This window comes from Bombina bombina, chromosome 5, assembly GCF_027579735.1.
Source record: "Bombina bombina isolate aBomBom1 chromosome 5, aBomBom1.pri, whole genome shotgun sequence".
NCBI classification, from domain to species: Eukaryota; Metazoa; Chordata; class Amphibia; order Anura; family Bombinatoridae; genus Bombina; species Bombina bombina.
In genome coordinates this window covers 204,052,521-204,071,437 of record NC_069503.1, presented here as the reverse complement: position 1 = coordinate 204,071,437, position 18,917 = coordinate 204,052,521, and the positions used below count along the sequence as shown (strand labels likewise).

Genomic DNA, 18,917 nt, shown 5'->3' with positions numbered 1-18,917 from the left:
AAGGCACAAGGGCTGTGGACTTAGGAGTGCTCCCTTCCGATCAATATGTTGGAACTCAAAGCAATCTTCAATGCTTTGAAGGCTTGGCCCCTTATGGGTTTGTCCCGTTTTATCAGATTCCAATCAGACAATATAATCTCGGTTGCCTACATCAACCATCAGGGGGGAACGAGAAGTCCCTTGGTGATGAGAGAAGTATCTCAGATACTAGAGTGGGCGGAGACTCACAGATGTACTTTGTCAGCGATCCACAGTCCAGAGTGTGGACAACTGGTAAGCGGACTTCCTCAGTAGGCAATCCTTTTACTTAGGGGAATGGTCTCTCCATCCGAGGTGTTTGCAGAGATATGCAGCGAGTGGGGGACGCCGGAGATAGATCTCATGGCATCCCGCCTCAATATCAAGCTACCCAGGTACGGGTTGAGGTATCCTCATGCAGAACTGATAGATGCCCTATCAATACCATGGAGGTTCAGACTCATATCTTTTTCCTCCATTACTGCTTCTCCCTCGTGTGGTGGCTCGCATCAAGAAGGAGCTAGCATCAGTGATTCTGATTGCTCTATCATGGCCGCGAAGGACGTGGTTTGCGGATCTGGTGGGGATGTCCTCATCTCCTCAGTGGAGGTTACCTTGTCGCAGAGATCTGCTGATACAGGGTCCCTTCGTACATCAAAATCTAGATTCTCTGAGGCTGATTGTGTGGAGATTGAACGCTTAGTCTTAGCCAAGAGAGGGTTTTCTGAGAGTGTTATCGACACTCTAGTTCAAACTCTTAAGCCAGTTACTCGTCGTATCTACCATAAAGTGTGGAGGACTTACTTGTACTGGTGTGAAGAGTGTGCCTTTTCCTGGCATAAGGTTGCCAGAATTTTATCTTTTCTCTAGAATGGACTGGAGAAGGGTCTATCTGCTAGTTCCATTAAGGGACAGATTGGCCCTGTCGGTGCTACTGCTCAAGAGATTGTCTGATCTTCTGGATGTGCAGTCCTTTGTTAAGGCTCTGACTAGGAGCAGACCCGTGTTTAGATCTGGGGCTCCGCCTTGGAGCCTCAAATAAATTGTTCTTAGTGTTTTTCAGCAGGCTCTGTTTAAGCCTATGTATACTGTTGATATTAAATTGTTATTTTGGAAGGTTCTTTTTTTGTTGGCTATTGCCTCTGCGTACAGAGTTTGATATTTCTGCTTTGTAATGTGACTCCCCTTATCTTGTTTTCCATGCTGATAAGGTGGTTTTACGTACTAAATTAGGGTTCCTCCCTAAGGTGGTGTCGAAACGTAATCAAGAAATTGTTGTTCCTTCTTTGTGTCCTAATCCTCCTTCAGCGAAGGAACCCTTGCTTCACAATCTAGATGTGGTTCGTGCCTTGAAGTTCTATTTTCAGGCTACTAAGGAATTCAGACCATCTTCCTCTTTGTCATCGATACGGGAAGCGTAAGGGGCAGAAGGCTACTACGACTTTCCTATCTTTCTGGTTTAGGAGTGTCATCCACTTAGTGTATGAGACAGTAGGGCGACAGCCTCCTGAGAGGATAACGGCTCATTCCACTAGAGCAGTGGCTTTCTCCTGGGCTTTTAAGAACGAAGCCTCTATGGATCAGATTTGTAAGGCGGCTACCTGGTTCTCCTTAAACACTTTTTCTAAATTTTACAAGTTTGATGTGTTTGCTTCGGCTGAAGCAGCTTTCGGGAGAAAAGTTTTGCAGGCTGTGGTGCCCTCAGAATAGGGTCCGCCTCTTTTTCGTTCCCTCCCATTATTCATTCAATGTCCTTTGGAGCTTGGGTACAGTTTTCCCAACAGTAAGGAATGACGTTGTGGACTCTCCCTGCCTTATGGAAGGAAAACATAATTTATGCTTACCAGATAAATTCCTTTCCTTCCTGGCAGGGAGAGTCCACAACCCCGTCCGTAATTTATTTTTGTTGTGCGGCTCCTTTTTTTTATATTATTTCTTCTGGCACCTTTATACCCTGACATTTCTCCTACTTTTCCTTGTTCCCTCGGCAGAATGACTGGGGGATATGGGAAGTGGGAGTGATATTTAAGCCTTTGGCTGGGATGTCTTTGCCTCCTCCTGGTGGCCAGGTGTTGTATTTCCCAACAGTAAGAAATGAAGTTGTGGACTTTCCCTGCCAGGAAGGAAAGGAATTAATCTGGTAAGCATGAATTATGTTTTTAGAGGTTACATTTTGTGTAGCCATATTGCACATTAATATTTAGCCAGCTGACTTTAGTTACTGTTCATAAGTGAACATAATATTGTATAATAGCAAGGATATTGGTGTGAGGGGTTATTAAATGGATATTGAACACCTCTTGCTTTTGTATAAAAAAAATAAAAGTGCTTGTCTCATGCTCCCTAGAGAGGTCAAAAAGCAAATTCTGTAGCGTAGGTTTTATTTAAAATGCTGCAAGCTATCTAAACTAGTTATTTACTTTCAGCACTTTATAGAAAAGAAATACCTAGGCCAGGGAGCGACTGGCACCTTTAAACAAGGTCACCATGGCCTAAATTTGAGTCCCCAAGACACCCATGAGTGCCTCCAGTATATCCCATGATATATTAAAGAGATGCCTAGGTAGGCATCTGGAGCACTAGATGGCAGGAAATAGTGCTGCCATCTAGTGCTCTTGCAAATGGATAAAAAAAATTAAAAACTGCTGCGATATAGTGCTCCAGAAATGGGCTGGCTCTTAAACATATGTCCCTGCTTTCCATCAAAAGATACCAAGAGAACAAAGAAAAATTGATGTTTTAAAATCACATGCTCTATCTGAATTGCGAATTAAAAATGTCGGGTTTCATATCACTTTAATATGCTATTTTATATATCAACCATAGGGATGGCCAAAAGTTTCTGGCTCCTAAATTATGGACCGGGATTTGGAACAAATTTGTTGAGTTCTGACCTTGGTTACAGAGCTTGATTTCTTTCCTAAGATATGGAGAGTGCTCACTTGTGAGTTTAGAATTTGTTGTTGTAAAACCGCAGCCTGTTAAACTCTCCACCACTTTATAGGTAGTGCAGTTAAATTATCCTAGACTGGTTTGTCCTGGATGATTGACAAGCCCTGCTTTTACATGATTGGTTGTGTGAGAGCATGGGTCGCGGCTATCCAAGAATTTGCTTGTGCAATGATAAATAGATTCGGCCCACTCACCGTGAACCCTTGCCGATAAATTTCTTCCAATTGTGTAGAAGTTGCTACAAGATGTTACCACAAACTTAATTACTAATTTATTTTGGATGCTACTGTGCTGTAATTGATGGATTTTTGTGTATATTTGTATATAATATAAATATATTTATATTATGTCTTAAATCCAATGTAGAGAGCTAGAACCAAAAAAAGCTTAATTATCAAAATTAAAAATGTATGGTTTCCTTTAATTTTTAAATTAAATTTCATGTACTAATAAAAAACGATGTTTTGCTCTCTTTATATCAGTCTAGATCTAGGAATTGTTCTGATCAGCTAATGAATACTGCAATATTGAACATTAATTTTCTGGTAGTACCAATTTAACTTTTTTTTAATTTTATCTACAGTAGAGCATTTTCTGTGTATAATAAACCTTTAATGACCTTAGTATAGGGTTACTCAGTGAAAAACATTGTCTCTGTTTCTCATAAATAAACGAGTTTTGTCAGCTGCTTTGGTTTGTTTATATAGATGTGTATATTTTTATTTTGATTTATCAATGTTTTTAAAAATTTGGTATTGATATTTTAGTGGAAACAATGTCCTTTCTATTTAGTTTCTTCATCCATTTCCTTTTTTCGAGATTGTGGTATGTGAGGTTAGAGCTGTACTTTAAAAGGGGAAAAAATTACTTTATATTAGATGGAGCTATATGGTTTAATGTACTGCATATAACATTTTTACCTTAGGATGCTGTTACCCTATTTAATACTTTTTTTTTTTTTGGTGCTTAGTATTGTTTGCAAAACTAAATACAAATGAATTTACTGATAAAGAAATTACCCCCTTATTGGTGATCTTGAATAATCAGTTTTTTGTTCGTAACCCTTTGATGACAGGGTTAATTTGTCCACATCAGAACAATTTTCCGATATAAACATATTGAATTCCTGCGATCGTGCACGCAATTGTGAGATTTCAATGATGGAATCGGGCCAGGGGGCACTAGGTACGCCCTCCAGACCGCAATCGCATCCTGGAAGCGACATTGGCTTCAGGACAGCCAAACAGGATGTTCTATTTCGTCCTAACGGAGCTAAAGCCCAGCGCGGTTAGGATGGACTAGAACATCATAACGGCGCTAAAAAGTTAATACGTTCTTATTTTCTTGGTAACAAAAATTCTTAATATCAGTAAGTATAGATTATATCCTGCACATCTACAAGTTGGTTAAATTAAGTTATTAAAATGGGACAGTAAACACCTTGTAATTACAAGATATTTCAGTTGTGTTACTTTAGAATAAATTGTTAGCCAAGTCTAAACGTTTTTAAAATCAACATCTTTTTTTTTTCTGCCATTGTTTTCCAATTTTCAAACTCCACCCACTGTTTGCCTTATTTGGAGGAACCAATAAGGGCTTGAGGCCGCAGACAACATAGCTAGTGGTGGTCATATTGTTAGTATATAGAATGTTGTTTTGCAGTTATCAGTTAAAACCAATTAGGGAAAGAAATGTGAGAAAATCCTCAGCTATCAGAGCCAATCTCAAGGTATTTCCTGCCCATTTAAAATAGTCATACAAATATGTTGGGAGGGAAAATTATTTATATATATATATACATATACAGTGGGATCTCGGTTTATGAATTTAATGCGTTCTCCGGGACGTTTCGTTTTGCGAAAAATTCGTAAACCGAAACACGGTTTCCCATAGGAATGCATTGAAAACCAATTAATGCGTTCCGGAGGTGAGAAAAAAGGCTCCAAAACCTGCTGCAAAAGGCTCCAAATGGCTCCACAACTTGCTGCAAATGGCTCCAAAAGGCTCAGCAACTTGCTGCAAATGGCTCCAAAACCGGGACACTTGTTTCATATTGCGAAAAAAATTTGTAAAACGAAACACGGTTTCCCATAGGAATGCATTGAAAATCAAATAATTAGTTCGTATTGCAAAAAAAATTCGTAAACCGAGGCATTTTTTTCCCCAGAATTTTCATTCGTAAACCGAAATTTCGTTTACCGAGTCGTTCGTTAACCGAGGTCCCACTGTGTGTATATATATATATATATATATATATATATATATATATTTTTTTTTTTTTATTAATTAATTTTTTAAAGAAAATGCAAATGAAATTTATGTTTAGGTATGGGCATGACAACCACCATTCCTAGAACTTTCCTAGAACTTTTTGGCTTCATATATCTGTTTATGAAAACTTTTGTCTAGCTCGCGAAATTGATACATTGAAAAAACATTTGTCACCCCCCTTGTTTTCACATACAGTCTGTTGTGTTATGGTTTGTTCATTTGTTTTGTCTGGAATATTGCATATGTCTGCAAAAAACGCAACATTTTTTCAAGCCTTGAACTGTCTACATGAATTGTTTTGTATTGTGTTTTACTTTTAAAATATAAAAATGTATAATTAGGAAAGAGGTGGTGGCGATTGTACTTTATATATTTTTCAGAAGTTAGCAAAAATTTGGAGGCGCCATCCACACTCAATAATATAAAAAAAATAGGTAGAATATATATATTTTATTATTAGTAACATTATTATTATTTTTTACTTCTTATAAGATTTTGATTACAAAATAAAAATTAACAGATTATTGTTATTCATAGGCAGACAGTAAATGAAAACTATGTGTTGTCTGTTTCTGATTAATTTCACTAGCTTTTTTTCCAAAATAACTGTTCCTCCAGGTCATCCATGTATCTCGGGTCCCTCCGCAATGAGATGGCATGGCAGGACTTGGAAAACAGCTGCATTATGTAAGAAGGATTCATAACTCTTTTTAACGTTGATTGTGTTGTGATGTGTTTAGTTGTTGAATTGCGTTTGTTGTTGTTTTGCGTATCTCTGAAATCATGTAATGCTGTAATCTGGATACTGTTTTTTAACTTGGAACACTAAGGAAAAAAAAAAAGCTTAAGTTCTAAGCAGTAACTTTAAATATTTTGACACACTGTTACCAATAGCTTATGATTAATTCTCCACTAGTTATATTGCTGTAATGAAATTGTATAGCAGCAATGTATGCTTAAAGGGACACTGTACCCAAAAAAATTTCTTTTGTAATTCTGAAAGAGCATGCAATTTTAAGCAACTTTCTAATTTACTCCTATTATCAATTTTTCTTCGTTCTCTTGTTATCATTATTTGAAAAAGAAGGCATCTAAGCTTTTTTTTGGTTTGAGTACTCTGGACAGCACTTTTTTATTGGTGGATGAATTTATCCACCAATCAGCAAGGACAACCCTGGTTGTTCACCAAAAATGGGCCGGCATCTAAACTTACATTCTTGCATTTCAAATAAAGATACCAAGAGAAAGAAGAAAATTTGATAATACGAGTAAATTAGAAAGTTGCTTAAAATTTCATGCTCAATCTGAATCACGAAAGAAAATTTTTGGGTACGGTGTCCCTTTAAAGGGCCATAATACCCAAATGTTTAAACACTTGAAAGTGATGCAGTATAGCTGTAAAAAGCTGACTAGAAAATATCTCCTGAACATCTCTATGTAAAAAATAAAGATATTTTACCTCAAAAGTTCCTCAGTAGCCACCTCCCATTGTAAAGGATTTCTAAGCAGCATTTTAGTGTGTCTGTCCTGGGACATCTTAGGGGATGAGCCTTGTGCACTCTCATATTATTTCACCAATCAGGTAAAGGAAGCTTACTATGGAATCTCATGAGAGTTAAGTGAAATCTCATGAGATCACAGTAAGAGTTCATGACCTCAGCACTGCTGATGCTGATTGGCTGCTGTTCATTTCTTCATTTTTTTTTTTTACCTGCAGCTGGGAGCAGCTGAGTATAACTTTTTACACAGAACTTACTCTGCTGAGCTGAGGAAATTGTGAGGTAAAATATCTTCCTTTTTTACATAGAGATGCTCAGGTGATATTTTCCTGTCAGCTTTTTACAGTTATACTGCATCAGTTTCAAGTGATTTAGCATATGAGTATTATGTCCCTTTAAAAATGCAATTCTTACTTATTTAAATACGAACATTTATCAGATTGTTTTTAAATTTTATTTTAAAACCTGCTTTATTTTAAAGTCCTGGAATAGCCAAATACTTTTTAATAAAAAATATTGGGATAAAACAGGTTTAATGTATAAGACCTTTATTTATTTAATTAAAAATGCTATTTTTTTGTCATAGTGTTAGGCCCATTGTAAATTGTATTATTATTTATTTAATAAAAAATACTTTTTTGTCACAGTGCTAGGCCCACTGTAAATTTTATTATTTATTTAATTTATTTTGGTTAATATTTTCATGCCTGCATTGTTACTTGTAAATGGTCATTATGTTAACATTTGGAAGAAATATTTTTATGTTTTCTATTAAATGTATTTATTGTGTTGTGGTTGGGTATGGTTGCTTAAAGGGAAATTACGGTCAAAATTTTAATGTACATAGATGAATTACATCTTTAAATGGAAACATATTTGGAAAATACATGTATTTAGCAAAAATACTTCTAGTTAAAGTTATCATTGTGTTAGTGTTAGCATTTTTCTCTGCATGTGAAGCATAGCTAAATATTCTCAGTGCACCAGTATTTTAAATACTGCAGCTGCTCAGAGCACCAGTGGTGGGGCTTGTATCGTGTTGGCAATTAACAAATTGAGTCATTACCAGATGGTAAAAACACCTTAGGCTCTCCTAGCAAGTGCTCTGCTTAAAATGCTGGTGCACGGTGCATACTTTAATACACTTTTGAAACAGCTATAGCTTTTATTAATATTAATACATCTATATTACAAAAATGCTTCTATTAAAAACTGAAATGTAACCATGTGGATTCTAATTTTGTCTGGAATGTCCCTTTTATCAGTAAGGAAGAATGAGTTAAAGGGTGTGTGCATGCTAGGAGCATTACTACGTCATACATTATTATAGAATTGTCACACTCTGTATGTTATTCAGTGTCCATGTATGTGTTCTTTGGCACTCAATTTGAGACATGGTTCCTGATGACTATTCAACTGCTAGAGGATTTGATAACCGTACAATGAAAACAATTATTCTAGAAATAAAAACTTTTTATGAGTTGCAGCATTAGATAACAAATATATTTGCTGATTACTTACCAGTCCCCTGGCTTATTGGTTTATTAGAAAAATGTATGAAATTGACACCTTAAAGGGGTGATAAAATACTTTTTTATTGTTTATATAGTATAATTTTTTATGGCATCACAAGAGTCTTGCTTACATCATGTTTTAAACAATGTGAAAATAAACTGTGCACATAAAGTCCTTGTGTAAATAAGATAAAGAAACAAAGAAACCTTTAAATGCTTCTGATATAAGCAGGAAACTTCGAAATATTCTTAAAGTGAGTGTATCCAATTGTTGCAATTCCAAACCTATAGTCTTACATTGAGTCCTGTTGTAGCACAGCAGTAAGAGGACATTTGTATCAAATAGCTGCAACTTGCTTATAGTTAACCTTCTCAGGATTGAACCCTGTTCTCCAAATTCCAAACATATAGTCTTACTGCTCTTCTACAACAGGACTCAATGTAAGAGGGTATTTCTATCCAATAGATGCAACTTGCTTAAAGGGACACTGAACCCAATTTTTTTCTATTGTAATTCAGATAGAGCATGCAATTTTAAGGAACTTTCTAATTTACTCCTATTATCAAATTCTTTTCATTATCTTGGTATCTTTATTTGAAATGCAAGAATATAAGTTTAGATGCTGGCCCATTTTAGGTGAACACACTGTGTTGTTCTTGCTGATTGGTGGGTAAATTCACCTACCAATAAACAAGTGCTTTCCATGGTCTGAACCAAAAAATAGCTGATGCCTTCTTTTTCAAATAAAGAAAGCAAGAGAACGAAGAAAAATTGATAATAGGAGTAAATTAGAAAGTTGTTTAAAATTGCATGCTCTGTCTGAATCATGAAATAAAAAATTTGGGTTCAGTGTCTCTTTAAGTTAACCTCAAAGAGAGAAAGACAACCAATAGTGCAACAAATTGATCCCAAATTAAACACTCCTGTTAATTCAATTAGCCTTGAGCTACACTGAACTGGAGCACAGGTGAAACAATCACCTGATTAGTAAACGTCTTTTTTGTTTTTTTACAAATGTAATCCTTAAAATCTGACCTGTTGGGGAGGCCTGAGGACAGGTTTGAAAACCAGTGCACTATAATGTTCAGTGTTTAATTATAGTAAAATAAGGCAAAATAAATAATAAAAGTGCATTAACATTTTGAGATTAATGTTCCTTTAAACTGTTGTTTTCTAGTGGTTGTCTGTTAGGAAGTGTCACTTATGGAATACTGGCTCAAAGGGCTGTCGTCTGGTTACTGTAATTGTGAAATAAGTGCTCTGCTTTAAGGGAAATAATACCATAAAATCTTTATAAAAATGGTGCTAACTTCACTAATAATCTATTTCACACCCCTGTGTAGGTGTAAATTATTTACACATGAGTTTCAGTACTTTTTTGTTTGTTTTTGTGAAGTACTCACAAAAGTTAGTCATTGGTTTTTTTCTTTTCCGAACAAGATATTTTTTCCCCTAATGTTCTACAAATTATGTGGTAAAAATTAGCATTATTTTGGAAAAAAGTTTTTATTGTAATGTTACATACAGATTACATAACTTACTAGATGCAGGCTTCAGGCCTAGCCCAAATTTGCAGGGATAGCCTTGAGAAGTCCGCAAGGTGCATTTCAAGTTCTGAAAATTAGAAAGTCCTCAATTGTCATAGGTAAATTACATGGAATGGAATGAAAATATATTGCATAGTTGTGTCATTATCCAAACTAAACATTTTATATATAAAACTTTGATTTCTTGTAAACACATCTCATCTGGGGCACTCAAGGATTGTTCAATGCTTGTGTTTAAGGGTAGCTTGATTTAATAGTTGAACATGCCTGATGAAATGGCGTGCAAGCCAAGTAACGAGCTGTATGTGAGGGGCTACCTATTGTATACCGCTCTTATTGTACATACTGATGTCACTAGTTTTATGTATGTTTTATTAAACCTTGATTTTATATGATACTCAGTACAAGTAGAAAATTGTTTGCTACCTTTTTTTTTTTTTTTTTTTTTTTTTTTGAAAACTTTTATTGAAAAACCGAAGCATTACAGCATGTTAATCTATGTAAGACTCAGAGACAACAATGGATTATTACAGTCAAAAAGATGCATAATAGTTCAAGAGGGTGGCCACATTCACAATAGTTCACACATGTGTGAGGGTCAATTTTGTGAAAAAGGGGGTTGTGCTGGTGGCCCATGGAGAGATACATTGTGGAAAGGTCTCCTCTTCCTTGTCTCTGTTCATGTGTGCAAAGTCCCGAGAAAAGGCTGATATCAATAAATGCTGTAAAACTGAAGTCCTTTTTCTCCAGTGCAAATATACATAACATACTGCATTTATCTGTCTATACCATGCATGCAAATTTCTACATCTACATCCCCTAAAGAGTCATAACCAGTTGTGCGAAGATGGGAAGTAGGGGAAGGAAAGGGCGGGGGGAAGGGAATGCCCGGCCGGGGCGCTCTATTAAGTTATGGCGTGTCCGAAAAAACGGGGACCTCCGGTGGCTGGAGGGTTTTGGAAAGGCAGTCCCAGTAAAACTGGACATTGTGGAAAAAAGTTAAGTTGCCGGTCCGGTAATAGGAGTACTCCTCCGCAGCTAAAAGTTCTGAAGTGAGGGAGATCCATTCCTGCATCTCAGGGATGCGTGCAGATCTCCAGTGTCGAGCAACCAGGGCCCTGGCGCTATTTAAACTGATTTGTATTAATTTCCATTTATATTTGCATATTTTTTCCGGTTTTAGATTTAAAAGGGCAAGGGAAGGTGATAAATTAAATGATGCCCCCAGTAGTTCCCTAAGGGCCATCTCTACTTTTCTCCAAAATGGGGATATAGAGGCACATTGCCACCAGATATGGGACATCGATCCAGCGGATCCACATCCTCTCCAGCAGGTCACCCCCGCACCCGGGTAGATTTGCCTTATTCTCTCTGGTGTGAGGTACCAGCGGAAAAGGACTTTGTGGTTAAGCTCCAGGGACCTGGGCAATGATGAAGACTTAGCTGTGTGGAGTAGGATATCCTGCCATTGTTCCTCGGAAAATTCTGTGCCTAGTTCTCTCTGCCAGTGTAATCTACACGAAGGAAGTTTCGGTGTAAGTGCCGCGTCAAGCATCTTTTTGGACAATGACAGGGAGCCGCGGGGCGTAACACCGGTCAGGCAAAGCCTTTCATATTGTGTTAGGTTTCGAAGTAAACTGTCCCTATGGGGTGATATATTTAGTAGGTGTGTGAGCTGTGCATATTTGAGCCAACCCGAGTTTCTGCGAGTTGTGTGCGGGTTTTTAATTTGTTGTTAGATACCAGGTTAACAAAAGGTGTTGTGTGTTCTCCCCCTGCCAGGTTAGGTTTCTCTGCCAATAAGCCCCCCACAAACTCTGCATTATATGATATTGGTGACATTGGAGAGATGGGGGACGAAATGCCTTTTATTTTAGAGCGGATCCTATCCCAAGTTCTAAATAAGTGGCCATAGAGCAGGGATTGCCCCACCACGGGTCTAGCCGTGTTTTTAATCCAGCTAAGTGGGCCAATACTTGGTGTCTTTAAGAGGAAAGAGTCAATGGATGCCCAAGCCTTAGTGTTTGTTGTATTGTGCCATTCAATTACCCTCTGCATAACTACAGCCTGGTGGTATGCCAGTATTGACGGGACCCCAAGTCCTCCCTCTCCCAGTGGGGCTGTGATGAGTTTCCTGCTAATACGCGGTTTAATGTTTCCCCAAATGAAGGAGTTTAGCATTGTCTGTATTTGGCTTATGTAAGTATGGGGTAAGTGTATTGGTACAGTTTGTAATATATAGAGAATCTGCGGGAGGGCAGTCATCTTGACAGCCTGTATCCGGCCCCACCACGAGATTGGTTTATGTTGCCAATTGTCAAGTTCCTTTTTAATCTTGTGCATAAGAGGAATGTAGTTGTGCTTAAATAGTTTGTTACATGTTGGCGTGAGCTGTATCCCTAAGTACTTAAGTTTGTCATGGTTAAGCTTATATGGGCAACAGAGGCGTAGGGCTTCATAAGATTGTTTTTTTAAGTTAATGTTTAGGACTTCTGACTTCTGCGCATTAATAAGGAAATTTGTGTGTGCACTAAAACGATCAAATTCTTCTAGTAAGTAAGTAAGTGATGTGCTTGGAGATGTCAAGAGTACGAGGACATCATCCGCAAAGGGTTAGCTTATAGGTGTTAGGGCCCAATGTTATGCCTGTTATTCTAGGGTTGTGTCGGATATGAGAGGCCAGCACCTCCATGGATATGGCAAAGAGGAGCGGGGACAGGGGACAACCCTGCCTCGTGCCATTACCGATTCCAAAGCTATCAGATAGGACACCATTCGCCCTTATTTTCGCTGAAGGTTGGGTGTATAGACTAAGGATTCTACTGGACATTAGGTCGCCCAAGCCAAAGGCGGACAGGCACGAGCGCAGAAACTGCCAGTCCAGCCGGTCAAAAGCTTTCTCCGCATCAGTGGATATCAATATAGAAGGGGTTTCCGACCGGCTGGCGTGCTCTATTAATTGGATTACCCTAATGGTGTTATCCCGCGCCTCCCTCCCTGGGATAAACCCCGTCTGGTCTACATGGATTATTTGAGGGAGAATTGAATTCAGGCGGGTTGCTAAAATTTTTGCATAAATCTTAATATCAGAATTGAGCAAAGATATAGGCCTATAATTCTCTACTTTTTGGGGGTCCCTATCCGCCTTTGGCAGGACTATAACATGAGCTTCTAAGTTACACTTGGGACACGATTGTTTTGTGTCTATTGCTGTAAACATGGATGTTAGATGCGGGGCCAAGAGCTGTCTATAATTTTTGTAGTATAAGTTTGTAAACCCGTCAGGAACAGGGCTTTTGCGTGGGGGAAGGGATTTTATTGCTAAGAGTACTTCTGGGGACGTGATGGGAGCTTCTAATTTCTGCGATTGTTCTGCTGAGAGGGCCGGGAGGTCAGCCTCCGCTATGTATTGTTCTTGCGCCATGGGATTCGCTGCTAGTGGCGGTTGCGGCAGGTTATATAGTTTGCTATAGTACGCTCTGAATTGTTCTACAATTTGGTGGCTGCCTAAGGCTTGGTGGCCGGCCGAGTCAGTTATGCTGTGTACATACGAGTTAAGCTTCTGCTCCCTAAGGGATCTCGCCAGGGAAGGCCCTATCTTATTGGAGTTGGCTAAATACATTTTCTTAAGGTATAGTGCTTTAGATTGGGCTTCTTTATATATTAGGCTATTTAGTTCGTTTCTGGCCCTTCTGAGCTCATCTGTTATGGACCCGTCCATCGGGGATACCCTGTGGCGTTGTTCTATCTCTCTGATCTTTTGTATCATACAGTTATAGGTTTCCCGGTACCGCTTAGTTAGACCTGCCTTATGTTTGATCATTTCCCCCCTAATGACACATTTGTGGGCTTCCCATAGTGTGTGCGGGGAAATATCTGGGGTGCTATTGAGAGCGAAATATTCTTTTATCCTTTCTGCTATATGCTTAGAAAAAACTGGGTTTTTTAGCAGGGATTCGTCTAATTTCCATGTATATGGGGTTAGGGGTTTATCGGACCAATTTAAGGTTGCCGACACTGCAGCGTGATCCGACCAACTAGTGGGCTCAATATCAGCGTCTTTCACTAAACTATAGGTGCTTTGATCTGTGAAGATGTAATCAATGCGCGAATAGCGCTTGTGAGGGTTAGAGAAGAAAGTATAGTTTCGCTGGCTCGGGTGCTTAACCCTCCATATATCTATCAGGGCAAGTTTGTGAGTGAATGATCTGATAATGTCTTGGAGTGTTTTAATGGGGATGCTGCCTCGACCCTGGGAACAATCTACTTCCGGCTCCAGTGCCACATTACAGTCGCCAGCTATAATTAATGATCCTTTCTGAACCTGTAGTATCTTGTTTGTTATTTTTTTGAAAAATTGAGCCTGTTTCAGGTTTGGGGCATATATATTGACCAAAGTAATTGGTCGGTTATATAGGAGGCCAATGAGGATAAGCCATCTACCACCAGTGTCCGCCTCCAGAGTGGACAACTGGAACGGCAACGACCTATGGATCAGGATTCCCACTCCCCCCCGTTTATCTGTTTGCGAAGCTAAATATGTAGTAGGGTAATCCTTATTTGTGAACCTGGGGGAGTTGTCCCTCGAAAAGTGTGTCTCCTGCACAAAAACCAAATCCGCTCCAGCCTTTTTAAAGCAAGAGAGCGCGACAGACCGCTTTGTGGGGGAGTTCAGTCCCTTTGTGTTTTGAGAGACCAGTTTAATGCGGTGTTGTCCCGCGTGGAGGGTTCTCTGGTTTCCTAATGAAGCCATACTATTCTGCTATATGAGTGGAGCCTTAGGCATGATTGTGGTCTGATGGGTGTGGTGGCTGTGTTCCAGTGAAATGTGGTGATTGAATGGGTTACCTGACAGTGAACCGTTGTGTGGGGTCTGTGGCTCCGGCCGGGCCAGGGATGAGGGATATGGGACGGAGGGTCCACAGGGGAGGGGTTGAAAAGAGTATATCTGCAATGGTAAGATGCACAATTAACAAAAACCATATAAACCATATAAACATAAACATAAACATATTTCAACTGTAAAACTTGAGCACTAACTAGAAGCATCCTATGCTTCTGATGACTAACTAAGGAATGAGGGGAATAAGTAACTGCTACACCTTATGGTAGCAGGTCGGCCATAGAGTCTTAGTTTCTTGGGACTAGTGATCCAGTTACATTGTCTTAGATGTAGTAACATAGCCTTATGGCGTCATTTACATTTAACTGCATCAGTACCCCTATTGCGTAAAACTAAGCCAAATATTTATTTCACTTTCTGGCATACTACACCCCCCCAATGGCTACAAAACACAGAACAACCTAACATTGTTTGAGCATACATTTTGTATAACAACCAAGCTTAAAGTATATAAGTAAAAACTATGCTTTACATATTCCAGTAGTGTAAAGGGTAAGGTAAACGGTGAAAGTTTTTTCATGTCCTCCCTTCATAAGTCCAGTGAGGGACACGATAAAGAGGGAGAAAGCCTCGCCAAACTGCGGGCCTGATGCAGGAAAAAGCTACTGACAGAAAAATTCCATGAGTCAAGTGGTCGTCTCCTGGTTATCAGGGTTCTTTGCTGATGGTCTGTTTTTCCTCCTGTAGGGGACCTGAGTCCACTCCTGTCTACGTGAGTTTGATGTGCGCTGTTCTTTTGGGTTCTCCTGAAGGGCTGGAAGGCTGGGTTTCGGAATTTTAAGGAGCGAGCAAAAGTCCTCCAGGTCCTCCGCTGTCCTGTAAACCGCAGTGGTATTGTCCTTCAACACTCTTAAGCTAAAGGGGAAACCCCATCTATAGGGGATCCCGAGATCTCTTAGGTGTAGTGTAAGATACCTGGCCTCCCTTCTTTTACCCAGGGTCAGCTGGCTGAGGTCTGCATAAACTTGTAAGGTGCACCCATTATGTGAAATGGGGGATTTTTTCCTGGCAGCTGAAAGGATATTCTCTTTGTCCCTAAAGCTTGTGAATTTAATTACAATGTCCCTAGGGGGGGCTGAATCTTTTGGGGGGGGTCTCAGAGCTCTGTGGTAGCGGTCTAGAGGGTATTCCACTGCCTCGTCATTGTCCATCAGGGTATTGAATAGAACTTGTAGATATGGGAGGAGTTCTGAGGTCTTGATGTGCTCAGGGACCCCCCTAATTCTAATGTTCTGACGCTGCCCCCTGTTATCCAGGTCTTCCACCTGGTCCTGCAGTTGACTTATGATAGTGGAGTGTTGTGTCACATGGCGGATCTGGTCGTCTAAAATCCTGTCTGTGTGTTCCGCATCTTCCTCTATTTGAGCTATTCTGGAGCCAATTTCACTAATCTCCCTCCTGACCTCAGATAGGCTGGTTTTTATCATAGAGCTGACTTGTCCTATGAATTTATTAAAGTCCTCTTTTGAAGGGAGGGTCTGTAGGTCTGCTTTGGTTATCATTGTCTCTGGGGTCCCTTCATGTGCAGGGTCTGGGGATGGAGATGGCACTTTCATGTTATCTTCAGCTTGCTCAGTTGTAGCCAACTCCACCGCTTTAAAAAAGTTGTGTACTGTGGGGGTTACAGAGGAGCTGCTCTTACTTGTCTTGTCAGCCCTGGGGGCCCTTTTTGTTGTCATATTGAGAGAAAATTCTGCCCCTATGTGAGAGCGCTGATGCGTGAGGGAGCAGCTGTAACTATACGCAATTTTGTCCCTGGTGAAAAAGGGTAAGTCTGTGTCTGTGGCTTCCTCTGTGTGTAATATGCCTTTCCTGTGGGGGTAATTGCTTGATGTAAGTAAAGGCTCTTTAGTGGGACACAGTCTAAGCAGGGATAGCTGAACTCATAGAAGGTGGTATATAGGCTGTACTTAGGCCATGTGGGTATTTGTGCTGTAGCCATGTGGGGTGCTTCACAAGCGGGTCTGATAACTCTTTATGCGGGCATAGTTTATGGTCTGTGAGGGGTTAGCCCATAATGTCTGCCACGCTGCGATGCATTTGTTTTACTGCAGGCCGCCCCTTCTCACTTACCCTGCGTGTCCCGTGCGGTGCGATAACCCACTTCCACCTGGTCATCGGCTGATAGAAGTAATCCTCTGTTGCATGATGAGGGGAGGAATTGAGCTGTTGTACTCCTCTGGCGGCCCTTAAAGCATGTGCGTGGGCTTACTGCGTAGGTACAATTAGGCCCCAAAGAAGCCGCAGGAGGCCGCGCTGGGCTGTGGCTATGTCCTCTATTCTCCCGGGTCTTAACGGCAGTTACCGGGAGTGCTAGGAGGTGTCAGGGATCAATTGCCAGTATTCTTTGCCCCACACTCACATTTTCTTAGGGCTTATTCTGCGATAGAGCCGACCTTACTTCGGAGCTCTAAACACCTGCGACCATTTTGGGCGCTGGCTAGCTCCGCCCCTGTTTGTTACCTTTTTAATAAAGTTCCTGAGTATTGAATAATCCCATTTGTGCCAGGGCCGGACTGGGAAATCAGACCGGCCCTTGAAATTTTGTTTGGCCCAGCCCCGCCCCCTCCTATTTATCCCCACCCTTCTCTGGCTCATGGCCCAGTCCGGCCCTGTTTACACAACTTAAAAGTGCAACATACAACACCGTCCAGAAGCCACAAATTTATATGAACTGCACTGCTTGTGAGCATGCAATTAAATATAGCTTTATGATAGAATACAACACTATTATATAATACTAGAGTGTTACTGTACTGTTGTCAATGACACAACCTCACACAGTGTCAGTAATGTTTTACCAGCACTGCAGCAGTAATAATAAACTACACAAATACATAATATATAACTCAGCAGCTAGATATTACTCATTGTGATTAGCTATTGTCTCCGATCCTTATAATAAGTATCTGTGACAATAGCTAATCACGATGAGTAATATCTAGCTGCTGAGTTATATATTATGTATCGTATCACCAGTGACCAGGTCAAAGTAGGGCAACTCACTAAGGGACATTTATATGACCACAGACGTTTCCCGCAGTACAGTAACGAGACAGAGCCACATGGGCACCCTGACCACTTATGCTACCGAAATCCTCGCAGGCAGCTTACACTTTCACTGGGCACCGCCATGTTGGAAAAGCGGAAGGACCCGGCGTCCTTACCTCTGACCTCCCAATTAGGTATCTGGAAAGGTCGCCTGAGAAATACCATGCAGGGCCTGCCTACAGCTGACTCAATCTGTAATTTGTAAACCCCACCAGGGAAAAGTAGCCACAACCGGAGCTGCCATCTGATCGTACAGGCCGCATCTGCAGCTGAGCTGCTCTCTCTCACTCTGTGCAGCTGCCAGTGCAGTGCCAGCCCACCAGGATGCCGGCCTATCGGGATTTTTCTCGGTATTCTGGTGGCCCAATCCGGCCCTGATTGGTGCCATCTTACTGGATCCAGTGAGCTGGAGCACTGCAAATCTCCAGCACTCTTCTAACAGTACATTAGGATGATGCTACCACATGTGAGTGCCCAGTATCTCATTTTGAATGAATATATGATGGGGTCACTGATGCACATGAGGCGCCTTTTTGTCAATATTTCCTGAGTCCCTGATGTGACATACACTGTCAGAAAAAATATGCAAAAATTGTACCTTAGAGGGGTACAACAGCTTGTCACTTGGGCAGTACCCTCAAAGGTACACCCACTGTACCCTTTAACATGGGTACATATTGGTACCCTTGAAGATTGTACCTGTTAAAGGCAAATATGTACCTTTGGTGACTAGATTGGACCTCAATGCTATGGTACCATAATGGTAAAATTGTACAAAATCAAATTTGGCCTTTTAAGGGTACTGCCCCAGTGACAAGCCCTTTGTACCTCATGATGGCAAATTTGTACTCAACACAGCATATTAAATATGCTATTCCATCAAATTTATTTTAGAACATTCAAATATGCATTTACCTAATGTGTACTTGTTTAGACAGTATTATAATAGCCACACTGCAGTTTAATAAGATTGGCAAGTGCAGCCAAATAGCAGGTCCTAAGACTACTACAGGAATTCCTGAAAGAACCAGGCTAAACAACCAGTTCCAAATGGAACTATTTAAAAATGTGTGATTTCACTCAGTACTAGACTCTAAACACCCCCCCCCCATTTAACTTAGGGTGAAATGTCACATAAAACATAAATATATAGAAAACAAC

At 40.2% G+C, this 18,917-nt stretch overlaps 1 protein-coding gene across 2 annotated transcripts in view; it reads left to right on the top strand.

Moving 5' to 3' along the window:
* DIP2C (disco interacting protein 2 homolog C) overlaps positions 1-18,917 on the top strand; it is a 911,498-nt gene that overhangs the window by 311,534 nt on the left and 581,047 nt on the right. The window contains exon 2 of one of the 2 annotated variants that reach the window (XM_053713838.1): positions 5,860-5,928. The exons of the other annotated variant lie outside the window; for it this stretch is intronic. Within the exon in view, the coding sequence (XP_053569813.1) occupies positions 5,860-5,928 (69 nt within the window). The remainder of the gene's footprint in view (positions 1-5,859; positions 5,929-18,917) is intronic. 2 annotated transcript variants of the gene reach the window in all.